At 39.1% G+C, this 25,567-nt stretch overlaps 1 protein-coding gene across 9 annotated transcripts in view; it reads left to right on the top strand.

Moving 5' to 3' along the window:
• The window catches only part of cacna1c (calcium channel, voltage-dependent, L type, alpha 1C subunit), a 231,715-nt gene that overhangs the window by 182,602 nt on the left and 23,546 nt on the right, over positions 1 to 25,567 (top strand). For 3 of the 9 annotated variants that reach the window (XM_035996127.1, XM_035996125.1, XM_035996124.1), the window contains 21 exons: positions 929 to 1,089; positions 1,303 to 1,376; positions 1,523 to 1,674; positions 1,791 to 1,992; positions 2,240 to 2,360; positions 2,794 to 2,908; positions 3,619 to 3,739; positions 3,858 to 3,927; positions 4,368 to 4,500; positions 4,693 to 4,822; positions 6,095 to 6,154; positions 6,639 to 6,745; positions 9,886 to 9,973; positions 10,073 to 10,180; positions 10,284 to 10,336; positions 10,435 to 10,581; positions 10,831 to 11,032; positions 11,930 to 12,088; positions 12,218 to 12,328; positions 16,058 to 16,141; positions 24,609 to 24,737. In XM_035996127.1, the coding sequence (XP_035852020.1) occupies positions 929 to 1,089; positions 1,303 to 1,376; positions 1,523 to 1,674; positions 1,791 to 1,992; positions 2,240 to 2,360; positions 2,794 to 2,908; positions 3,619 to 3,739; positions 3,858 to 3,927; positions 4,368 to 4,500; positions 4,693 to 4,822; positions 6,095 to 6,154; positions 6,639 to 6,745; positions 9,886 to 9,973; positions 10,073 to 10,180; positions 10,284 to 10,336; positions 10,435 to 10,581; positions 10,831 to 11,032; positions 11,930 to 12,088; positions 12,218 to 12,328; positions 16,058 to 16,141; positions 24,609 to 24,737 (2,527 nt within the window). Of the gene's footprint in view, positions 1 to 928; positions 1,090 to 1,302; positions 1,377 to 1,522; positions 1,675 to 1,790; positions 1,993 to 2,239; positions 2,361 to 2,793; positions 2,909 to 3,618; positions 3,740 to 3,857; positions 3,928 to 4,367; positions 4,501 to 4,692; positions 4,823 to 6,094; positions 6,155 to 6,638; positions 6,746 to 9,885; positions 9,974 to 10,072; positions 10,181 to 10,283; positions 10,337 to 10,434; positions 10,582 to 10,830; positions 11,033 to 11,929; positions 12,089 to 12,217; positions 12,329 to 15,118; positions 15,203 to 16,057; positions 16,142 to 21,528; positions 21,715 to 24,599; positions 24,738 to 25,567 lie in introns of all 9 variants that reach the window. The other 6 variants (XM_035996120.1, XM_035996121.1, XM_035996126.1 and 3 more) reach the window with 4 other exon arrangements.

Genomic DNA, 25,567 nt, shown 5'->3' with positions numbered 1-25,567 from the left:
AGGAGACCTTAAGGAACAGTGTGAAATACCCTATATAATCATTCTATCACCCCTTTAATTCACTTTGTTTTAAGGCAGTCTATCATTAACAAATGATTGTCTCCTCATTAACTTTTAGGGTAATTTGGAGCAAATTCTTGTAATTACATGCTGCCATTTTGCCACTGGGAAAATACTGCACAAGTGGCTGGACTAATTTCAGTTGTCCAATCATTAGTACATGGGTGTAGGTAAAAAACAGTTTGAAGCTCTGAGTGGATTGGTTCACATGTGACTGTGTTGTGTGAAGCCGGCAATTACCAGGAACAATAACTTTTATTTTTCAACAGTAGAGGGCAGGAAAAGTGCAAAAGACCTTGTGTACATAACTCTGAACAACATGTTGAATTGTCTAAAAAAAAAAAAAAAAAAAAAATGAACCACTTCTTCCTTTGAAACGTGAATTTCCATTGAAGTGGGAAACTGAATATAACATATTTCAGTTTAAATGTGTGCCTTCGATCATTTCATAAGAATAAGCGTTCCTTTTTTTCCTGCATATCTTATTCTGCAACAAAGCTCTTCATTGTGGCATTTTCTTGGTGTGAAACATCTTTGAGGATGACTAACTGTTCCACAGCTCTGTTCTCAAACAACAGACAACCATCGGCCAAGGAGTGATGTCATCACTACTCTGTAGACGGACTAATGAACTCTTTTTCTCTCTCTCATCTGCTGTTTGTTATTCACACTCTTCTTCACTTGTTTCTTTTGATCATTCTTTGTTTTTCTGCTCTTTTCTTCTCTCATGGGCCCTCACTCTAACTTTTTCTTTGCTCCCTTGTCTGCATCTCTTCTCTTTTTCCCACGTCCCTTCTTTTCCCAACCTCTTTCCTCTCCCATCTTTCCTCACCTCTCCATCTCTCAATCTCTGCTTCTTCCTCCTCAGTCGATACTCTCGGAGGTGGAACAGGCTGTGTAGGAGGAAGTGCCGGGCAGGGGTCAAATCACAGGTTTTCTATTGGCTGGTCATCTTCCTGGTTTTCCTCAACACTCTGACCATTGCCTCTGAACATCACCAGCAGCCTCAGTGGCTAACCGATGTACAAGGTATGTAAGCACATTCATACACACATACATTCACTTACACACAAACACTGACATACCCCTATTCATTTAGATCGTAGCTAAATTATTTACCTTTTTGCATTGTCTTTCCTTATCCACATTTCCTCTTTTTGCTATCCCTTTTTCTGCCGCCCTTATTTGTTTTTTTTAACCCCTTCCATATTCCTCCTTTCTTTTTTTCCTTTCTTTCCTCAGACATAGCTAACAAGGTGTTGCTAGCACTCTTCACTGGTGAGATGCTGTTGAAGATGTACAGTCTGGGTCTGCAGGTCGGTAGCTAACAGTAACTCTCAAAATGAATTGTATGGGAAAAGACTGTTGTCTTTAATAAATTCTAAGATTGTCAAGAAAATAGTAAACTCCTGTCTCCTCTACTTGCTACCTTAAATTTTGCTTCTCTCTTAACTCCCCGCAGGCATACTTTGTTTCGCTCTTTAATCGCTTCGACAGCTTTGTAGTATGTGGCGGAATTCTTGAGACCATTCTGGTGGAAACCAAGATCATGTCTCCCCTCGGCATCTCTGTGTTACGTTGTGTACGCTTGCTACGAATCTTCAAAATTACCAGGTTAGTATAGACATTTTTAACGTTGACAATTATTAAGTATCCCTATGTCCTTCCACATACACACACTTGAAAGTCACCTATTGCATGCTCACATTAACTGGACGTCTCTTCCCCAGATACTGGAACTCCCTGTCCAACCTGGTGGCCTCCCTGCTAAACTCTGTTCGCTCTATAGCTTCCCTGCTGCTCCTGCTCTTCCTCTTCATCATCATCTTCTCACTGCTCGGCATGCAGCTCTTTGGGGGAAAATTCAACTTCGATGAGACCAGACGCAGCACCTTTGACAACTTTCCACAGTCTCTGCTCACTGTTTTTCAGGTAATGATACTGCAAATGTTTCTGGTCCTTGGTTCTGCACCTTGTTTTCCTCCTGTGTTTTTTATTCTTTCGTCCATGAAATAATGATCTTTGTCTTCTCCATTTGTACAGTACAAAAAGTCATTTAATCTAGTGTGAGTCTTGACATTGTCACAAGAGTGAGACTTTTTTCCAATGAAAATCTATCTCCTATAATATTTTCTGTATGCAGATGAGATTTGTATTCCATATCTTTCTTACTCCACAGATCCTAACAGGAGAGGACTGGAACTCTGTGATGTATGATGGTATCATGGCATACGGTGGACCATCCTTCCCCGGCATGCTGGTCTGCATCTACTTCATCATCCTCTTCATCTGCGGAAACTGTATCCTGAGCCCTAGATAAAGTATTTACATAGTAGCCTATATAATGTGGATATGACGGGAGGTAACAGAGTTATAAATGATGACACTGAAAAATCCAGTCTGGAGCAAAGATTCAGCCAAACTTCTATTTTGATTCTGTTAAATTGCATTGTATCAACCAGATAACAATCTGACTGTTTGTGATTTGAATAAGGTCTAACCCCTACTTAGGATGCAGTTGCAGGAGGGAAGGGTGTGTTTTGCATGGGGATACATTCATGAAGCCAAAAACGTGTGCTTGAGGTCACTGAATATCTCGTCTTAAGCACTTCAGTGTCTTTTAGATGCAGAAAGGTTACTAATTACTCACTTAGCCTACCAGCATTGTTTGCAACCAACCACACTGATGATCTGATGGGTCAGCCACATCCTTAGCTTCACCCCTCTGAACAGATATCCTACTGAATGTCTTCTTGGCCATCGCTGTTGACAATCTGGCAGACGCTGAGAGCCTGACATCTGCCCAAAAAGAAGAGGAAGAGGAGAAGGAGAGGAAAAAACTGGCCAGGTACAGCAGAAAGAGAAAGAAAGACAGCTGAGGAAAGGAAAGAGAAGGAAAGAAAGCTTTTTTGGGTCTGACAAACACACAAAAAGCTAGTAGGGGTAGAGAGGAAGTGGAAGAGTTGGTCCAATTTCAACAGCATCAAGGGAGAGCTTTCGCTTACAGTATCCTGGATAGTCAGTCCTGCCCAGAAGCACTTAAGGATCATGATACCGGAGCCTCAAAATTAAAGTACTAAAAATGCTTATCAATTAGAACATGAACGTATTATTATGTTTTCAAGACAGACAGACATTTGCTGGCTTTTTCTTTCTTGACAGTGTTATTGGGTAATTTGTGTCTTTGTCTTTGTCTTTGTGGGTAAATAGTGTCTCATGCCTACAAAGGTGTCTTTGTCAGCAATGGTATTGTGAGATTTTAGTGCAGCTGAGGAAGATAGCATCCCCCTCAGTGGCACAAATCATTAACGTCTCCTTTTTGGTTGCAACCTGTATTGATCTGATGAAAAAAAGTGCGATGGAAAACAACCTGCCTGCTCACTATCCGTTTAGTTTGATTATAACAGCACAGCCACCTGTTGTGATTGAAAAACTCCCCATCATTGAAAATGAAAAAAATGTGATTCAGTACACATCAGTGGATTATCATGGGGCTTACATTGTTAGGGTTAGGAGAAGGGTAAAGATGCTAATCTTCTCTCCTCCTTCTTTTTCCAGGTTGGCCAGTCCAGAGAAGCGGCATGCCAACGAGAAGCCGCCTCTGAAGGAGGAGAAGAAGAAGGAGAAGATAGAGTTGAAGTCCATTACTTCTGATGGAGAGACCAACGCTGCTACTAAGGTACACAATGACACACACATATCAAGAAAGACTAAAGTAGCCGCAGACTTCAATAAGTGTGTATGTCGTCAATTAAATGAATGAACTGGTAAATAAATGTAATTCTCTCCCTCTGCAGATTACCATGGATGACTACTGTGGTGATGAGACTGAAGAGAAGAACCCATATCCTGCCAATGATTATATAGGTAACATACAAACCAGATTAGATGAATGAAAATGAGAACTTGTGCTTTGCCAGCAACTATACAGGTTACCTTTCTCTGCAAAATAACATCTGATAAAGTAGTTCTTATCCCTATACATAAGTAAATCTTTTAACATATTTTGAGGTACACACTGTTTTCTATCCATTTAAAATTATGCATTTTGTCCTATTTTTTAATAGTTTAAGTAGATATGTTGAAAAACTTGGTATTACCAACATATAAATACACATAGCTGCTCAACAACTATATTAATGTATTATTTAATTTCAATATCAACCGAGTGCAATTGTTCCTTTGTGTTACCTTCTGCTAAGGCACCCATACTTTAAGACTTTAAACTTTACTTTCCCTCTTTTTGTCATCATTCTATTTCCTCCTATTTACTCTCACTATTATACATTTGTTCTCCCTCTCATCAGGAGACGAGGATGACGAAGAGCCAGAGATGCCAGTAGGCCCAAGGCCGCGGCCACTCTCTGACATTCAGTTGAAGGAGAAAGCCATTCCCATGCCTGAGGCCCGTGCTTTCTTCGTCTTCAGCCACACCAACCAGTAAGAGAACACAGTAGTTCTGCCTTCCCCTCATTTTCTTCCCCCCTCTTCTGTTTCTTCTGATCTTGGTCTGTTTCTCCATTTATCTTTTATCCTTTTTATTTCCATCTCTGTCATGTTCTGATCATATATAATGTTCTATTATTTTTTTAACGACAGACTCAAATATGTTTTTCTCACTTTGTTTTTTAGATTCCGGGTTTTGTGCCATAAGATTGTCAACCACAACATCTTCACCAACCTCATCCTCTTCTTCATCCTGCTTAGCAGCATCAGTCTGGCAGCAGAGGACCCGGTCAAGAACGACTCCTTCAGAAACCAGGTAACACACACAATTTAAAAAAACATGTATTAAAGTGAAAATACAGTATATACACATATTAGGCCGAATATACATTAAGGCACAGACTGAAGCAAACATTGTTGTCACCATTAGTTGCCCATGCGCATTAATTCTATACTAAATTGATTATAGCTGACAGCAAAATATAGAGGAACCAAAGCTTATTGTGACTGGCCTGTTACACTTAATGAGATTTCTTCCAGAGTACTGTAATTGTGATTTACTTTATGTTAAAAAGATGTGAAACGCCTGTTAAGCTTTGTTTTGTCAATTTTTGATGACAGGCTGGCAACTTACAGTAACATTATTTGTAATGTACACATACAGCAAAGAAATATGGTTAAAATAATACCCCTCAGGTTTTTTTTTTGTTAACCCGCGTTTACCAAGAAATTGTATAATAGTATTAATAATTGAGACTGTATATTCAGCCTTAAGCAAAAATTCCAAAACATAGTATTTGTATTTATAGGGGATATATCTGCACTGCAGTTATTTACACTAATGGAGCCAAATTGTTTATACATTCATGTTGTTTAGTGTTAATGGGTGTAATTTGTGAGCTGTAGTCTAATGTAAAGACTGAGCACTGTGTGTGCTGTATTTGTTTTTAGATATTGTGTATTGTCTCAGTGAGCAAGATCCCCTGGGGGCTAATAAAGATCCTTTTTATTGTATTTTCCTTGGCTATGGTATACGCTGCTGTGTAGTAGTCTACATCAATTAACCTTAGTCTGAAACCTTAATGAAATAATACATCCTGTTTTTCAGATTCCACTCTGTTATCAGTCTATTTTAGTCCAATCGGAATTCATTATCCTTAGACCCGAACCTCAGCATTATTATTTCAGTATGTAACAGTTGACGATAAAGTCAGCCTTAACCCCCAACAAAATGCACTTTTTCCTGTTTCTCTCTTTATATCAACTGTGTGAACAATTCCATTGAAGCATAGATCTATAGATAGTTATGTTGTTACTGGTGGACCCTGTTACTGGTAATAGATTTTTATTGAGTTAGGTTTTGAAGGTTGCTGAACCACTGTACAACCTTGGTTCAGTCACAGTATGTCATAGTTTACTATTATGGCAAATACAAATGATGACATAATGCCTCTGTTTCCTGCTCAATCAGCCATTGACTGTTGTTTTTAATCCCAGGGAAGCTATGTGTACTGAGCATTAGTCCAGCAGCATCATGGAAATGGTATCAACAACAAAAAACAATTATTCGTTTTTGTTGCTTTTTCAGATCCTAGGCTATGCAGACCACGTCTTTACTGGACTCTTCACCATAGAGATTATTCTTAAGGTAGTATTTAATGTTTATGATATATGATAAGTGGGCCATACAATCTACAAGTGCTACAGTATTAATTTGCTTTACTTTCATGTGGTCCTAATCAAAACAGTTTCCACATATAGGATAGCAATAGAGACTGCTGCTGATATTTGGCTATGCTGCTGACAAACAATGGTTTGTGTTTGTTACAACCTGGTTGATATGCCTGGCAAGAAGGCTTTGCTGCATCAGGACTACAAAAATAGAAAGACTTGACTTTCACATAATTTTAAGTATGTGTCCTTGGCAGTAAACCCTTCCTTAAAGAAAGTTAAAACAATGACCAACTACTTGCAGATACTATTTATACCCTGCTCAGTGTTAAGGGTAAGGCAGTCGGTATCACTGCCCTCTATATGGTTCATCATACAGTATATGCTCCCCATGTACACTACTAAGCTGTGATTTGATCCTTTTGTAGTTGGCTCTGAAATATGAACTTTAACCCCTACAGATGACAGCATATGGGGCATTCCTCCATAAAGGTTCATTCTGTAGAAACTATTTCAATATTCTGGACCTGGTGGTGGTCAGTGTGTCCCTCATCTCCTCTGGAATACAGTGAGTGCAACTTGATGTTTCCTGATGCATGTTTTATACTCTTCTCCCATTTTAATCATTCACTGCTTTAGCATCTTAGACAAAATTGTATGCAGTGATATTACCAATATATTTGGCAGCAATTCCAAGTGACATCATCAGTGAAGCTTACAATATCATCAATTATACATTTATGTAATTACATGTTGAAAGACTGGACTAGTCAGCTAGATAATGACTAGTGTACGAGACAATAGTCCACACACATCAAGTTGTAAAGTGGCAAAGTGGGGAAACGGTTTTGTTAATATAAATTGCCCCATGCTTCACACGTCTTTCTAGTCTCTAACAACTTTACACTTCATTACTCTCAATCCCTTTCTCTCTTTCTGATGTTTATTAAATATGTTCTCTGCTTCTTGTAGCAAATAACTCATTGAAATGCTGTGGTATTTCTGATGTTTAATATGCTATGCTACACTCTCTGTCTCTAATGCTTAATAGACTAGACTTCTCGACGTAAGTCTATATTAGTCCTAATTAATAACCCCCTTAACAGACCTTAACTGTGTAAAACTGTCACTCTTTTGATTTTGGTATTTCTATTGCCTTGGAGAGTGTTAGCCGAAGCCTCCTTCAAAGCAATAAAAAGAAACCTAAGACTGTAATCTGTGATGTTATCAAGAGGCGTAGGTTCGTGGGATTACACTGTATTGATAATAAATGGGTGATTTGATATTATGAACACACCAAAATGCCTCTTTACAGGCATCAGCATAATTGGTTTTGAACCAGAGATTTTTTTCAGAGGGGGACCCCCTGGGTCCTCTAATACTTTATTCAACTGTCATATCCAGTAAATGTTAATACGTTTGTTTATCTATTATTTGTCATACATTTGGGGGCAGCTCAAACTCATCAGTTGTCATATTTCTTGATCAACTAAACTCTCCTGGGCTATAGAAAGTACACCTAAATGCTAAAACTGTTAAAAGTAGTGATTGTGTGGGATTTTTATTGAATACATCACAGTCAAATAATTTGTGATGGTGCTGCATTTACTAGTGTCTGTAAACTACTTTTTGCTACAGTCTCAGTATTTACTGTACATTTCCTTCAATATTGTTTTGCTATTATTACTACCCAATATTGAAGTATTTGTCCGGGGACATACTGTAAATATATATCTCTCTTGCCATGTTTCCATTTAAGCATATGTGCACATTGAAGTAAAATATGTAAAAAAAGTCAGAATGGAAATGATTAATAAAGAGGTTAATAATCTTATATGCAAACGAAAACCAGCCCTTAAACGACATCATACTGAAAATGTTTGTGCTCTCATCCCATGTAGTCTCATAATATTGTGTGTGGACAGCATGAAATATTAACATTAGTTCTCATGAAAGAACTAATGCAGTGTGGCTGACATGATACAATTGACCTCTTATCTCTGAATGGAGATACTTATTTGCTTTCTGATGAAACTAATTAGAATCAGGTGGTTTGCAAATAGTGTAACAGGTTTATCATTTCTCGCAGGCCAGTTAACTGAAGCACAACTATATTAATTTGATATTGTTGCATGAATATTTGAAAAGTTATATTTAAAATACAGGTGACATTTCAATGGATTGTACTATCACTGACTAGAAGATATCTTCACAGCTGATTTGACTGTGATATGTTACTGATGAAACTCTACTCCACATGAACTACCTTTAACTGCCTTTAAACTTTACCTTCCTGTGTAAAATGTTGCACAACAGCTCTTTTCTTGCTTTCTGTTTGAAAGTCAACACAGAGTAATGTCACTCCCTTTAAATCACTCCTTTAACCATCTAAAAAGTCACTCCCTCAAAAGAATACATTGACACTCTGAATACTTTTTTTCCCTTCTACCTTTGTGACACTATGGGAAAAGGTTTTTGTATTTGTTCTTCAGTTAACTGAATAACTGGCCTATTAGCTTTCAAAACTGAAATAAAAGGTAAAATATACTGCCAAGCTAGATTTTTAGCACTTTTGATACATGTCGACATCGAATAGTAATAACACTTGGCCTGGTTCAGATAACCGAAGGACCAATGTTCAAGCTTTTTCCAAACATTTATTGTAAAATTCAAAATGTCACGGTATTCATTTGATTCTTTTGTTTAGTATGTTAAAACATTTTCCTTTCAACCACTTCCTTTAAAAGGTCACACTATTTGACCTTTGCTTGAACTGACACTCTCTTACAGCACAATAACTGTGTTTGCCCATAAATGTCTGTCTGTGTCCTTGTGTTGGTCTATCTGTGTTGTACTTGTATGTGTTTTTCCACGGATCACATGTATTTGTGTGCGTTGTATTTCATACAATACAAGCACTTTTACTGTATTGTTTTTACTATTGTAGACAATTTATGTTAAAAAGAGAAACCATGCTGTTTGCTTCCTGTTTACAAAAACTGGCCCATGATGACAGACTTTATGATTAATGGTCCCTTAATAATCAGTACTCTTAACAATAGCCTCTTTCCGACCAAACTGTGACCAGAGGAACTTAATAATCCCCAAATTGGTCCAGTCGGAACAGGAGAAAAAAAGGGTTCTAGGAACATTATGTTCTAGGAACTGCAAAAATCCCTCCGGTCAGAAAGCGGCTATAGTCAGAAGAGGTACTATCAGTCAGATAACAACATTTTCTAAACAAGTATAGTATATGATAATTATTTTAGTAGTAAAATGTACTAAACCAGACTATAATCAAGTATTTTTTATTTGGCCACCTGATTTTAGCTAAATAAACATGTTTGACTACTTGAGAATAGTAATAAGTGCACGTCTTCCAATCCCCTGTTAAACATCTGAGATAGTATTTAGCAAAGTGGTAAGGGTGGTTTGAAATATGTTTCATTGCTTTTCAGCATCAAGACATATATTTTTTTGTGTCATGCTTCTCGTTGAGTTTCAGATGGGATTTGGCTTTAGTTGTCCAGTTTACTTGTATCTTGATCATTTTAATTTCCTTAGCTTGTGTGTTGTCTCGATCTCTACAGCTTCTTTGACTCATGCTACCGTTTGTTGTTAACAAGCTGCTATTTAAAGTTTGTGTTGTCTCAACCATCCAAATATGTCTTTGACTGGTCAGTAGTTTAAACCCTATGTGTGTTTCAGGTCCAGTGCAATTAATGTGGTGAAGATCTTGAGAGTTCTGCGAGTGCTCAGACCACTGAGGGCCATCAATAGAGCCAAAGGACTAAAGGTTAGAACACTCACACCTATAAAAACACAACACATACACATATTATCTTCTTAACTAACAAGACACAACCGTATACTACATCTTTGGTGTGTTTTGCAGCATGTAGTGCAGTGTGTGTTTGTGGCCATCCGGACCATCGGCAACATTGTCATCGTTACCACGTTGCTCCAGTTCATGTTCGCCTGCATTGGAGTACAACTCTTTAAGGTAAAGAAGAAGGAGTTGCTTTCTTAGACCTGTCTGCAGGCTTCATGAAATTTCATGAAAGTTTTTCAATACTGAGTAGTACATTTCTGTGTTTTTCCATCAGGGCAAGTTCTTCTACTGTAGCGACAGCTCCAAACAAACTTATGCAGAATGCAGGTAAGAGACCCCCTTCGCATGCAAGCTTGTTGAACTCTCTCTTTTAGCATAACTACTGGATAAAACATGAATATGTGTGTGTGTATTTGTATTTACAGGGGTTTCTACATTATGTATAAGGATGGTGATGTGGGGAAGCCTGAAAGATCCGAGAGAAAGTGGGAGAACAGTGACTTTAACTTTGACGATGTCCTGCAAGGCATGATGGCTCTGTTTGCTGTGTCTACCTTTGAGGGCTGGCCAGGGTGTGTGTCTACATACAAACACAATGCACATGTATATTGAGCTGCATATTGTACATACACTATGTTCTTGCTGTTTCAGTTTTACAGCAACATGTCCTGGTACCCTACCCTATAATTTCTGCTATTTAAAGCTTTTTACTGGAGTAATTGAGGGTTAAGTGCCTTTCTTCTCCCCCTCTTTCTGACCTAGAATCTTCACCTCCCTCCTTTCCTTCAATGACTCTTCTCTTCTTCCCTGCCCTCACTCAGATTACTGTACCGGGCCATAGACTCTCACACTGAGGATGTTGGGCCCATCTACAACTACCGCGTGGTCATCTCCATCTTCTTTATCATCTACATCATCATCATTGCCTTCTTCATGATGAACATCTTCGTCGGTTTTGTCATCGTCACATTCCAGGAGCAAGGAGAGCAAGAATATAAGAACTGTGAGCTGGACAAGAACCAGGTACTGTTTTTTCTGTTTTATATCAACTATTTCTTCTTCTTTTTTTTGAAGATGTTTTTTGGGGCATTTTCAGCCTTTATTTTGATAGGACAGCAGAAGACATGAAAGGGGAAAGAGAGGGGGAATGACATGCAGCAAAGGGCCGCAGGTTGGAGTTGAACCCGGGCCCACTGCGTCGAGGCGCAAACCTCTATATATGGGCGTCCGCTCTACCAACTGAGCTATCCGGGGGCCCAATATCAGCTATTTCTGAATTTGTGCACGCGTCTGTGTGTGTATAACTGCAGTTTTTATGCTTTTGCTTAGCAGCAAGATAGACATGAAGCACAAGTTTTCAGGTTACAGTATAATGAGAGTGACTCTGTTGTTTTTACTGTAGTGGGAAAGTTATTTTGTCATTCAGGAGACACAAGGGAGAGGGAATGGAGGCCAGGCAGTGGGGGTGAGACTTGGGAGAATCTGGAGAGGCTGAACATGAGTTTAAGGGGCTGAACTACTTCAGGAGTGCAGCCAGGAGAGAGCTGCAGCAGTTCAGACAGAAGATGAGACTAAAGCTTAAAGAAGGAGCCAGGCGAAGTCCCTGCAGCTGTGTTTTCTGTGATGATCCATGGCTCTGCAAGAACATGGAAATGCACAGAAAGGATGGAAGAGTAGTCTGGGGTAGACTGCCAAAAGACAATTCTATAGCTTTTCCTCCATGATGATCTGAGTACAGAGAGACAGAGTTGGGGAACTACGTCACCAGACAAAAGTTAAAGACAAATTGCAAAGTACCTTTGTGCATGCTCACGTGTGTGTGTGTGTGTGTGTGTGTGTGTGTGTGTGTGTGTGTGTGTGTGTGTGTGTGTGTGCGCGCGTGCGCGCGTGCACGTGCGTGTGTGTGTGTGTGTGTCACAGCGTCAATGTGTGGAGTATGCTTTGAAGGCACGTCCGTTGCGTCGATACATCCCCAAGAACCCTTACCAGTACAAGGTGTGGTATGTGGTCAACTCCACCTACTTTGAGTACCTGATGTTCACACTCATCCTTCTCAACACCATCTGTCTGGCCATGCAGGTGAGTCTCGCACATGCACACTCACAGATGAATGCAAGTACACACAAAATGGGTGCAAAATGCTTTAGAAAATCTCATCAATCCCCCTTTCTTTGTGGACATTAATGAGTTGTTTATGTGTCTTTGCAGCATCATGGACAGACGAAAAATTTCAATGATGCCATGAACATCCTCAACATGCTCTTCACTGGACTCTTTACTGTGGAGATGATCCTTAAACTGATCGCCTTCAAACCCAGGGTAGGTCCACTTCTCTAGCTGCGGAGTAGAATAACAATTGTGCAATACAGTACAGTAGAGCTGGAAATGATATATTCTGCATTCAGTAGGTTACAGTAGAAAATTTGATCAAACAAATGTACAGATCTGCATGTTACTACTAATAATTTACAACCAATGAATAGAATAGTCAAATACTGTACATTTTAGGTATTGAATCACATTTTTTGCAAATAACTGCTCACTGATGTTGAACTGTATATTCCTAATCTCTAATTAATTTCCTCCAAATGATAATTACCATATCATGGATTTAAAATTAGTGGATGGTATCATGTGTTTTTAATCTCACTGCTCCCTTGTTACCCTGCTGTTGTTGCTATGTGGCTGTGTGGGTTTATTGGTACACTTTTAGAGCTTCCTGGTGCATCAGCTATTTAAACAGTAACAGATGGGAATGCTTATCCCTATCACAGTAGGATTTGTGGAAAATGCTTGAACACAATCAATAGTGAAAACATAGTTTAATATTGTATTATATTGTTATACAGTGCAGGTCGTAAATTGAAAGATGAGCATAAGAAACATGTATTTTTTAGTTTTTTATGGCTTTTTACAGATTATGTTGAACCAAACAGCAATGACATAAATACATAAAGCCTCTGTACGTCAGCTCACTGACTTCTTTAATACACTGAAGTGAGCTGAGGTGAAATCAAACAATCTAATTTTCCTTTTTAAGCCCTCTCTTCTGGATACTTAGCAACAGAATAGAAGAATCAGTACATTATAACCACATTCTAAACTATCAATTCAAAATAAACCAGGTATAAAAAAAATACCATTATTTTACGTGTCTGAATGGATTAATTTGCCCTTTTTATTTATTTTATTTGTGAAGTCAATTGCTGGAAGTTATTTGTTGAAATGAATGAACGCCATCCCTAAAAATATCAGTATTTGTAAGCCAGGGCTTTCTAACAACTAATTAGAATTTAATTATTTTATTTTTACAATAATCTATAAAATCCAAATGATGTTCTACAAAATGTGTCATTTTATTAAGAGGGATAAAAGATGGTTATCTTGTAATAACTTTTAAAAATAATTATTTACCATTTAGTCTGGGTAAGAGCATGCGTGCCTTGTAGTATTTCCAGTTGGAATTAACCGCCTAACCATGCAGGACAACCTTTACGGCTTGGGAATTGACTTCATGCTGTGCTGCATTATGTATATTATGTAATGTCATGTCATGTTTACCTCAAGTAAGGCTAATTTAAACTACCAGATTTTGTAGAAGCAGTTCTGTTGCACAAGTTGTAAACCTTAAGAAAATATACAAACTGTTTTCCTTCTTTCATGAATTTACTCATGATAATAATGTGGTCATGTGATCATAATAAGTTAAAGTGCAGCATAACAACATGTTCCCAAGCCACACTGAACAATGCTAATGAGAATATACCACTTAATTTGTGTGTGAGTAAGTTGCAACTTTAGAACGGTTTCATTGACTTCAATAAACTCTTCCGGCACACACAGGGGACCAGCTCACTAACACTTTTACTTCTCAGGTATTAGAGTCGTCAACACTCATGTGGAATCAGCTCCAGTAATATTTGCTCTGTGAAAAAGATGTGTGCTAATGCCTTTTAACTTTTGAACAGGTTTCATTGCCTCAGCCTTCTTCTTTTTTTTTTTTTTTTTTTTACTGTGTTGTATAGTTCTGAACATCTGTACACATTGTTTCCGGTGTCCAGTTGTTGCCCGACTTACTGTTTTAAAACTGATGTGTGTCTACATTAGTTTGTCAAACAAATTGAATCACTCCATACATCATTTAGCATTTAAATACTAATGCTAAGCTCTATTAATGTTTAACCCTGGTTTTACATTAATATTCTTATACCTCCAAACAACTTGATTAAAACCACTATAGAGTCCCAGGATGTCTTGTAATATTTGCATAACCTTTTATGATGATACCTCCGCTGCTGATGACAGATGATGAAGCTTAAAATAGATCAGTAAGATACATTTTCTCTCAGCATCTCTCCGTATCTGCCAGTTTACCAGTTTGATGCAAACACATCAGTGGTATTTGTTTGTGCATATTGGAAGTTATGCAGTAATTCTGTTGGTGTACTACAGTATTTACAATCAATCAGCCTGAATCTGAATTAGATGTAATTTGCTTTACAGTAGATATAAATGTTTCTGAAAAGCCCATATGCCAGGCTAGTTTCCAAATTACCCTTGTTAGATCTTGGCTGTCTTTCCAAGTTCAAGTATACTAAAGCTGTGTCTCTACACCAGAACATAGCACAGTCTCTCTAATATCCAGCTCTCTCCTTTCACAGTACATATAATATATTTTTATTTTACCACCCTAAATAATACTATTTTGGCCTGAAGCTATGTGGATGTTTTTTCATAAATACTCACTTTGTACTACTACTGATGATAAATTGTGCTCATTAGTTAAACATACAAAGTTGGCTTTAAGTAATAACATTTAAATACAGAGAATACAGACTTAAATGCCATCTAACACTCTATAACAGAGCAGGAAATTCAGCTGCACTTGATGAACAGATACTGCAAAGGAAAGAAGTTGATTCTGTTTATTAGAATACAGATGTGTCTTTTCATGTTTTGGTTCATCAGCTGATTTTTTTTCTGTTTCCTTTGTGTACTGTACAACCTCATAACACCTTAATAGGGCTGCGAAGTGGCAGCAGATGTTGTTTTCCTTCTAACCTACCTTTCTTACCCTCCTCCTCCTCCTGCTCACCTCATCCTGTGTAGGGGTACTTTAGTGATCCCTGGAATGTGTTTGATTTCCTCATCGTAATTGGCAGCATAATAGACGTCATTCTCAGTGAGATCAACGTAAGTACGATGCCCACTCTCACTCTTCTTGTCGCTCTCTCTTTCTCTCTGTCTTGTGCCCTCTTGCTTCTTCTGACTCTTTCATTTCTAGCCACTCTCCTCTCCTTTGTGGCTATTCTGTGTTGTTTTGTGCTGTCTTTTCTCTTCATCTCTCTTCCTTCTTTCTCTGTCTCCTCTTTCTCTTATTCTTCCTCCTCCTTCTCTCCCTCCATCCTTAACTCCAAGATGGCCGCTGCTACTCAGGGGACCCCCAACCACAAGGGTTCCTGAGCAAGAACAAGCTTCTTCCTGGGTTTCTTAAAAAGTAGAGGCAACAGAGGCAGGGTTTTAGCTTTGAACACAAAGGGTTCCTGTCTTGCGTCCTCCTTCCTTATTCCTTACAGTATCTCAGATGTTTGTTGGGTTTTTTTTGTTTTTTTTTGTCAGACTGTGACATGTCCTCAGGTTTGATTCCCTCCCTCACTAACTGAACTAACTCACTGACCAATCAGAAACAGACTTACACATCATCTTTAACTACAGAAACGGGCGTTTTTTTGTTGTGATTTTGTTGCAATTTGTTCTTTACTGTTGTTCTTGTTGTTGACATTTCCTCTCATGGACAAGCATGACCGATCGCCGCTGCTCTTCCTCTGCTGTCCATCTCTTTCAGACTGCCACTTCTATTCTTTTTTTGCCGTTGAATTTTGTTGATTCTTTCCCTCTCTCCTACTAGAAACTCCAGTGCTCATGTATATAACGTTTTTATCTTATTTTTCTCCTCTCTCCTTTAATTTCCGTTCTATCCATTTTTTAAATGTCTTATGTTCTGTCCTTTTCTTCTGTTGTTTTTCTGTTCTTTCCACCCCTACGCAGCATTATTTTGTTGATGCATGGAACACATTTGATGCCTTGATAGTTGTGGGTAGCATTGTTGACATAGCGATCACTGAGGTTAACGTAAGTAGTCCAATACCCTCCCTCCCTTCCTGCCTGCCTGCTCTGCCATTCCCACACACACAAACAGACAGAGTGCCGATACCCATCTTGCATGCTTTCAAATGATTAGGGAACTTCAGCTGCACCACATTTGGACTTAAGAGACGGCTGAACAAGTCTGGCAGTGAAAACAGCCAGATGTAGTGCAATCAAAACAGAGTGCAGTGCCCTGTGTAGAGTATGTGTAATTTAAAAACGTATGAAACACAAAATTTTAAAGTTATGCTTGGAGAACTTTGACCCTTTGACATCTAAATACCTTTGACACAGTCAGTTTGATTTATAATTATTATTTTTTGGGAACTAACATTATCATTACTCCATCATATTATATTATGTTAAAATGTATTGTTTATAACAATGGAGGCTGCAAAACAACTTGTCTCAAACTTGTTCTTGATGTTCCCCCTTCCCATTCCTACGCATTGTTCTTCAGCAGTGTAATAAGGCTGCATTTAAAACTTTATTCTCCTAGTATTATTTTGTTTAGATTTTCTAATATTTGAAGCTGCTTCAGATAGGTATTCATGCCTCGGTCTGCTGAGCATCAATAGCATCAAAAACTATTGCATTTGCCAATAGAACCTGTTGCATTGTCTCAGCACTTGGTTTGGTTTCACATTTATTTGATCTTTTATCATTGCCACAGGGGATAGTGTCCATTCCCCTGGCATGATGGGCACTGTATAGCATGACAGATGTAAAGGTGGTATATCCAGGCCTTGTACTGTATATAATGATCCACATTTCTGCAAAAGAAAGATTTTCTGTTGTTTAAGTTGCAGTTTTTTATTTTTTTATTTTTATCCGACAATAGTAATGTGCAGACATGGGGAACAATTTGATCCATAAATGGATTTACTCAAGGCCTGTGAAATTTATGTAAATGTATGTATGAATTCATTTATTATCGACGTGGAGGCCCTATGGTCAATTGTGGCGCTGAATAAGAATGAATATCCCAAACACAAGTCAAATGTTGAGTGTCTATTGTATTTACACTTCAGGGATAATTGGTGTTTTATTCATGTGATAATCAAAGTGCTCTTTGGCAGAAGAATAGGCTGAGAACTATGTACACTGCAAAGTGTGACTGGACAGAACTCTTAATTTAGCATTAGAAGTTAAAGAAAATATCCAGTGAAAATGTGGCAACTCATTAGGTGGAGACAGATATATAAGTATACAAGTCTAACTTTGATATACATGTACATTTGTTTCAGCTTATAAAGACACACATACCAGCCTTGCTTAGTCTTTATGCTAAGCTACTGTATGCTAACAAACGGCTGGGTCCAGTTTAATATTTAGCGTACAGACTCGAGAGTGGTATCAATCTTCTCATCTAACTCTCAGCAAGAAAGTGAAAAAAAAAAAAGCCAGTTTCCCAAAATTATTCCTTTTTTGTTTACAATTTATACAGAATCCTTTTCAGAGATGCTCACAAGTCTCTGAGCTAGAGTTCAAGTCAAGTCTCAAGTCTTTGAGCTAGAGTCCGAGTCAAATCTCAAGTCTCTCGTGGTTATAATGAGTGTTGTATCACCTGCTGCTTTCCATCCAGGAAGCTCAGCAGTTGCCGGTGCGGTCGACTTGTTTGTTATCCTCTCTCACATGTGGCCTCACGCAGCAGATACATATTACGTAGGTAGGTTATAGGTTATGCAGGGAGGGGAATAACATTCAGCTCGTCAGATGTTTCCTAAAAATAAACATTGTTCACATATCCTGCATCTCAAGTCAGAGTCGAGTCTGAAGTATTTTGAGGACAAGATCTCAAGTCAAGTCTGAAGTCACTGCGTGTGCAACTTAAGTGCGACTCGAGTCCGAGTCTCAAACTCGAGTCCCCATCTCTGATCCTTATCCACATCCACCTGGTCAATATACAGAAAGACGTTTATGTATCCAAGCTTCAACAGTTTTTAAATATTTCACATCAATTATATATATATGGCATATTAAGCATAGGTTTGCCTGAAATGCTCTCACACCCTCAGCCTGCTGCTGGTTTGAGGACATGCAGCAGAGAAAAGATGTGCACAGATGTGTTCACCGGTGTGTTCCCCCCATGGTGGAATGCAGTGTTTCACCTCAGGCAGCACTGGTCAGGCATACAAATAGGGTGAGTGTATCCCAGGGGTGTATGAGCTTGGAGGTTGTTTTCGGGCCTTTAGAAAGGGAATTCCATTTGTCCCCATGAGAGGCTAACCAAGCTGCTTAGAAACAACACTGGGTAATTTTAAAACATAGAGTTTATGTTTTATTTAGGAATTTGATGTCAGGGGAATCACAAAAAGTATCATACATGTCCACATCCTGTTGTTGCTTTGCAGACAATGAATTTATCTGATCTTTAAGCAAAGTATGCTTTTACACACAGGAAGAGAGGAGTGTATAAATACATAAATCTATACATAGACACTTAACAAAAGGCTGACAGAGTGAAAAAAAAAGCAATTTGAAATATAACATTTCTGTTGGGAACTGACAACCACTGATTGATTAATCATCTTTATACTGAGTTTCAATGGGCCAGAGATATACGTCTTTGTCATCTATACAAGTCACTGATGTTGCACGCAACACTTTGGTTTGGAGTTTGCCTTTGATTTGATTTGATTGATTTTGTTGAGTGGTTTGCAGTTCTTTTTGAATGTTTCATTATTTTCCTCTTTTACCCCTAACCTAAAGGCATGCCCCAAGTCTTTTTTTCTTCTTCTTCTTCTTCTTCTTCTCTGGTGGTTTTTAATGATTTGGGCGATGAGATGCCCAAGCTACCTTTTCTATTTTTCTTTTTAAGAAACCCTCCGCACTACAATACTGTGAGAACTCTTGTCTGTTTTTTTAACTGGGACCCTGCCACTGAGACATTTTAAATTTTAGCCTGCTACTGCATTTCATCCGACAGTAAAGCACAAGTGAATGTTTTTTAACGTACTGAGCAATGCAATTAGAAACTAATAGTAGCAGCTTGCCAACAGCTACCTCTCTGTCGTTGCATTCCTAAGTACACGGCGAAGTGCAGAACAGGCCAGCTTTAAAATGTTATCACTTTGCCTTTAGTAAATATTAAATGGCTAAAATCTCTCGTTTGAGTGCACCCACATCGCTGCTCTGTCGGGTGCTCGTTGACTTAAATTAGCTGCACTTTTTGTGGTCATCGAATCAGAATACTTACTTAATCCTGGGTCTCTAATTCTCCCTAGCAACCTGCGGGTGCTTCTTAAATCTTATATGGTTTCTTTTTCGTTTTTTGGTTTTTGTTTTGAGTAGAAGTAGTGTGAACAGATTTGTAGTGGTTTTCTCTGAGCGGTGTCTTGCAGATGATGCCAGTATGGACTGCATCTATTTCTCTTTTTCTTTCTCTCTATTTGGAATGCCTCCTATTCTACTCTCCATCTCTCTCCTTCTCCTTCTGATCTTTTTCAGTTCACTTAACTCTTCTTTTATGGATGTTTATCTCTGTCTTTCTCTGTCTTCTTTCTCGTTGGTTTGCGGTGCGGCTTGCTCACCTGAAATGCAAGCTGGGTAACATGGGTCTCTCATGATTTTCATATACCCTAAGAGGTCAACCAATTATCTGTTATCAGTTAGTTGTGGTTTTTTAATCCCAGCACCTTACACATTATATTAAAATCCACTTTTATGTTGCAGTATTTAAAATGTATGGATCAAGCTTAAGAAACAAAAAGGGGCATAAGCCACAAATCGAGGGTAAGAATGTTCTCAAGATACCCGTGTTACCTATTGAACTGACTGAACTGATGAATTTTTTTGCTTGAAAACATAACGTGCAATGTGAGAAAACAGCTCAAGTTAATTTTAAATGAGCCCCTAAATCCGATGAGCTGCAACTACAGTAACTCACATCTGCACTGTAGTTCAGCCTGAATGGACTACTGTATATTTATTTACAAATTGACTGTTCTGTTTGGTTAAAATTACAACCCATGCACGGATCCACCAAGTCCACGGTAGTCTGTAATTTGCTTTGTGTCACTTTATAATGAGACATATAATAATTAGGAATTATTTGAGTTTATTTGGTTCACAGCTTTGATTTCACGTACAAATTAAAGCAACTTTAGATTTAAATTATGCTTAAATTGACCCAGCTGGCCTTTTGTGTAATTCACACACATACATGCAGACAAATGCAGACATTTTCCCATATTTCAGTTTTTACTTAGTCTGCACTTAGTTTGAATCAGTCCCATCTTCCCTCTTTCCGTCCCTCCGTCCTTTTTTCCTTCCTGCCTATATTTCCAACTCATCCTTATCTTCCCTTTATCCATCAATCTTCCTTCCCTTCCTTTCTACAGTTGTCCTTCCTTCCAACGTCCTTCCATTCACACCCTAATGCCTCAGTTCTTCTCATCAGACACGTACACACACAACAGCTCCTGAGTCATAGATTGAACTAGTTGTTAATCTATCACTCCAATGGGTAAATGTTATAATACATGTTGTAATACCAGAGATGACCAAAGTGTGTCTCTCTACAGTATGTTATCTTTGTGCTTCTCAGTGTTATTTAAATACTTTTGGCTCCGATTTCCAAAAGCATCTAAAATCATCTTTAAATGGCCAACATTATCTCAACTTCCTGTCTTTTTTATTGTGGTATTTGGATGCATCTTTGACCTGAAAGTAGATTAAAGTTTGAATTTCACTTGGATCTTGACTATTCTCAGGTCAGAGAGAGGCTTGAATAACACATATTGAAAGGAGGCATTGTCCTTTTAATGCCAAGATGCATTTGGTAAACATAGCCTGAGTTAAGCTAAAGCTTTAACCACTGTTACTGTACTGTAGCTTCAGCTGGTAGAAAGAAAAACAGATAGCTACAGAGGCGCCTCTCTATCCGCCATCATACACACAAACTCATGCATGTGACAAAGGCAGTGTTGCACATAGACACATACACAGTCAGCTCATTTCCCCTTTGTGGCTGCCCCAGACCATCATTCATTATTTTGGCCCTCAAGGCGTTGGACAGCAATTTCACAATATCTTAAACTTCCTACATGTTTTCATCTTCTAGTGCTGTCATTCAGCCTGATGGCCCTCACAGAGGATGGGTTCAGTCTCCATATGCAGTAATATTTTATAGAATTTTCCCTCCTGGCCCAGATTTTCACCTGGGAGGGCTGATCAGTGACTGAACCCTCTGTAGCCTGAGTTTCAGGGGTGGTGTGAAATTCTCACAACTTTTCACATACATAAAAACACTAATAGACACACATGCTGTACATGCACAGTGACACACACACACACACACACACACACACACACACACACACACACCAAGGCGCTGCTCTGGTGCTGATCTTTGTTGCCTTTCCTTAAAGCCAGCTGACTCCTCCTCGTCCTCGTCCTCCTCCTCTTCGCCCTCCTCCTCCTCCTCTTCCTCCTCTCACCCCCTTGTGGTAAGGCCAATGGTACGCTCCGACGGTAACCTCGTACGCCTCCCTACCTCCTCTACCATCCCTCCATCCCTCCATCCTTCCATCCCTCCTTCTGCTACGCCAACCATGGTATGATCCAAAATTGTGGCTTTTCATTTGTCCTGTCAACTCTACTCTGTCGCTCCCGCTGTCATCTTCTGCAGCATGTCCAGAGTTACAGTATATTTATGTAGCTGTTGTTTATACTTTTTACATGTTTATATATATATGTGTGTGTGTGTGTGTGTGTGTGTGTGTGTGTGTGTGTGTGTGTATGGTGAAGGACACTGTATTGTGCAGGCCTAGTATAACTGGAGTCTTGTGACTTTCCTTGAGTAGCTATTGTTGTTGCCATGGTGCCCGCTGCCCCCACCTCCCCACATGGCTTGCAACTCGCTCCCCTTCCCTTATGGGTGAGGTATCTGTAGTGCTTCGTCATGAGTGCAAGCCATCATGGTCACGCTATCACGCTGTCTCTCTTTCTATCACTCTTCTCCACTGGCCTGCTGTCTATCTTTCTATCTGTCTAATCTATCTGTGAATCTGTATATTTGTTTGGATGTCTCTGAATAATTCAAACTATTCTTTATATTCAGACTCTCTCTCGCTCTCTCTCTTGCTCTCTCTCTCTCTCTCTCTCTCTCTCTCTCTCTCTCTCTCTCTCTCTCTCTCTTTCTCTGTTACACTGTTACTGTACCTCTCCCACTCACTGACCCACTATCTTAATGGTGCAATGGTCCCCATTGTGGTCCAGTTGTGGTATTACATGCAGTTCAACATTTTGACTTACACTCCTCAGAAGGATTTTTCATTTTCTGCATATCTGTCATTGGAGTTTGGGACAACTCATGTCTTGGGTTACTTGTCAACACTACAGTGTAACCAGAAAAATGTGACATCTACCTTTAGAAAGTACCCAAACTGCTCCCAGTTTTCCCAGAGATATGGAAAAATGAATAATGAGTGTGGTGAATTTTACAATCTTTGATTTCTATAGAACATTTTTAGAGACAAGATGAGTTATTTCTCTGAACACAACTCTAACATGTGTTATGTTGAAAAGTAACATATGACATCTGTTATCCCAAACTGCAGTAAGATGTGTGGCGAATGGCTAGTTCTTTTGAGAAGCACACTGTGTTTCCTTTGTGGGATTAGCATAAAGAATTGATGGCCTCTTGGAAAAACACAAATGGCATGAAACAGATTTAGAGGTCAGATAGGATGATCTTTTTAGGGTCACATTTATTTATCACAGTGAAGGCATATGTAGTATGGAACTGTTGTGGCTGCATTGTTATGGTACAAGTGCTGCTTTTCTATGCGGTCAAGTTTATTTTATGCATACTTGATCATTGTCACTGCTGTATAAAGGCTTCACCTGATCCATCTGCTGTTTGCAGTGTAATTGTAAATAATATACTGGGTCCTTAGTTGCTGTATTAATGGCAACTGCATCATGCTTTACACAAATCCTGATGTTGCCTTTGTTTTTTGCCTTTTGTCCCTGAGAATGAGCAGCAGCAGCATGAATAAATAAATCTGTATTAGAATAGCACTCAGCGAGATGGCTGAATATTTCATCATGGAGTTATTTTGTGTGGATGAGTACTGGGACAATAGACAGTTAGAATGATACAGTGCCTCTCAGTGTACTTCAGAGCTTTGCTAAGGCATATTTAGAATAAACTGCAACTTTCCAAAGTTTACCAAATAATAGATTGCTTAAATCACCTTGAGGGTTGAAATATTGCATGTTCATTGCAAGAGGTTCTGCAAATAAAATGATTGTAGGGGAGAAAACAGTTTTAGAAGACCATAGTAAACAAAAAGATTTACCACCCATGAAAATATAATTTTTTTACCTGGAAGTGGCTTCATTGGGTAGTAATATCTTAATCCGCCTAAAAGTAATCTTTGGATTGTTTCTCCCGGTGGCCAGTTGCTCCATGACAAAAAAACAATTAGCCTGCCTGCATGATTTATTGAAACAGGAATCTGCCTGCAGGCTAGGATTTTTGTACTGTATCTGTTGTGAATTGTTATCAGTGATTTATGAAAGAGCTTGCTTCTATCGATGGAAATCTCTCTGGCCCGGTCTCACCTATTAGACTTTTAGTCCATACCGGTGCAGAATAATCCAATTTTTCAGATTTGTAAGATGATTTACTTCAGGGGCTCCAAATGTATTTCAATGCTTGTTTGTCAAATGTCAAACAAGCATTGAGGCTGGCTGAATTAACCTGTAATTGGTTATAGAAACAACACCCAAGAGTGTGTTCTTCACCTTGATTATGACAGCATTGAGGTAATGTATAAGTAACAGCAGAATGCCTGAACCTGTAATATCAGTGAAGACTAATGTGGCCGTTTCTAGTTTTGACGGTTAGGTGCCTTTAAAGACTCTTGTTGCACATTTGGACGTATCTATAAAAAGAGGTTGAAGCAGGTGTATTTAGGAAGCTGATAGATAGTTTGTAAATGTCTTTGTTGCCAAGTGATTTTTCCATGAAGCCAGAAAAATAAGCATGATTGCCCGATTCTCTCCCAGATCTCTTTTGTCAGTTGATTTTGATGGGATTTTGTAGGACGCAGATTTCCATTTATTAACTCTGTGTGTGTGTGTGTGTGTGTGTGTGTGTGTGTGTGTGTGTGTGTGTGTGTGTGTGTGTGTGTGTGCGTGCATGTATGCGTGTTATACATATTTACATCCACATACATATGTGTGGGTGGGAATATGCATACGGATGTTTCTTGTATGTCTGCATTTCTGCATATGTCTGTGTGTGCATGTGTGTATGTTTGTATGTTCATCTTTACGTGTGTGTGTGTGTGTGTGTGTGTGTGTGTGTGTGTGTGTGTGTGTGTGTGTGTGTGTGTGTGTGTGTGTGTGTTTCCCTCCCTTACCTTTCTGCATGTGTCCCCATGCGTCCTGTGTTTTTTCCAAAAAAAAAAACACCAAACCCCACCAAAAGGGACTGCAGAACTCTGAAGAGAACGCCAGGATCTCCATCACCTTCTTCCGGCTGTTCCGCGTGATGAGGCTGGTGAAGCTGCTGTCTCGCGGGGAAGGGATTCGGACCCTGCTGTGGACCTTCATCAAATCCTTCCAAGTGAGGGGAGAACCGGACACAACATGCTAGAGCAGGGGGTTGGGTTGACACAGGACTGAAATGGAAGAGGGAAAGTGGAGCTTTAACCCTAACGTGACCCAGATTGGAGAATTTTTTTGGAGGCCACTATCTTATCTACATTTCACTTTTCAAAGCAGAGAGTTTATAACAGATTTTGTGATCCACACTTGGCATAGCGAAGTTTATTTCCCATATGTAGGTATTAAAATGACATTTGATTAGAATAGAATAGACTAATTAAATGTTATTAATACTGTGCAAAACATTTCCGATCTGAGTCACATAGGGCTAAAAAATATCCTTGTTCTTGTGTAAATCCAGCCTGGTGGAGTCTCACAAGCCAGCTCTCCTTTCCTTGCCTCTTCCCTTCTCGTCTCCACCCACTATTTTTGCAAGAAATCAGAAGGGTGGGATGTCGGACGGTTTAGTCTAGATGGGGAAGGATAAAAAGAAAGAGGGATGGTGTGAGGTAACGGAGTGGAGGTTTAGGAGTCTTTTTACAACGGCAGGGAGGGATGTAGGGATATGAAGCTAGGAAACAGGCACGAACTTAACCAGCAATCTATTTTCTTCTCTTTGGTACTCATCTCTCCTCCTCTTTCTCCATTTCTTCTTCTACCCCCTTTTCCCTCCAACACCCTACTACTAACCCCTGAAAGCTCACCATTCCCTGTAGCGGGTTAAGCAGTAGATAAGTGTAACGAAGCACTCCACCAAAAAATTAAATCATTTGATAGAGAGTTATGGGGAAATGGAAATAATCTGTTCTCTCTCTTGTTTTAACTGAGGCGGGCCTCTTCATGTCACAG

Source organism: Sander lucioperca, chromosome 20 (genome assembly GCF_008315115.2).
Source record: "Sander lucioperca isolate FBNREF2018 chromosome 20, SLUC_FBN_1.2, whole genome shotgun sequence".
Taxonomy (NCBI): Eukaryota; Metazoa; Chordata; class Actinopteri; order Perciformes; family Percidae; genus Sander; species Sander lucioperca.
Note: the sequence above shows the minus strand (reverse complement) of the source record. Positions and strands in the feature narration are given on the sequence as shown.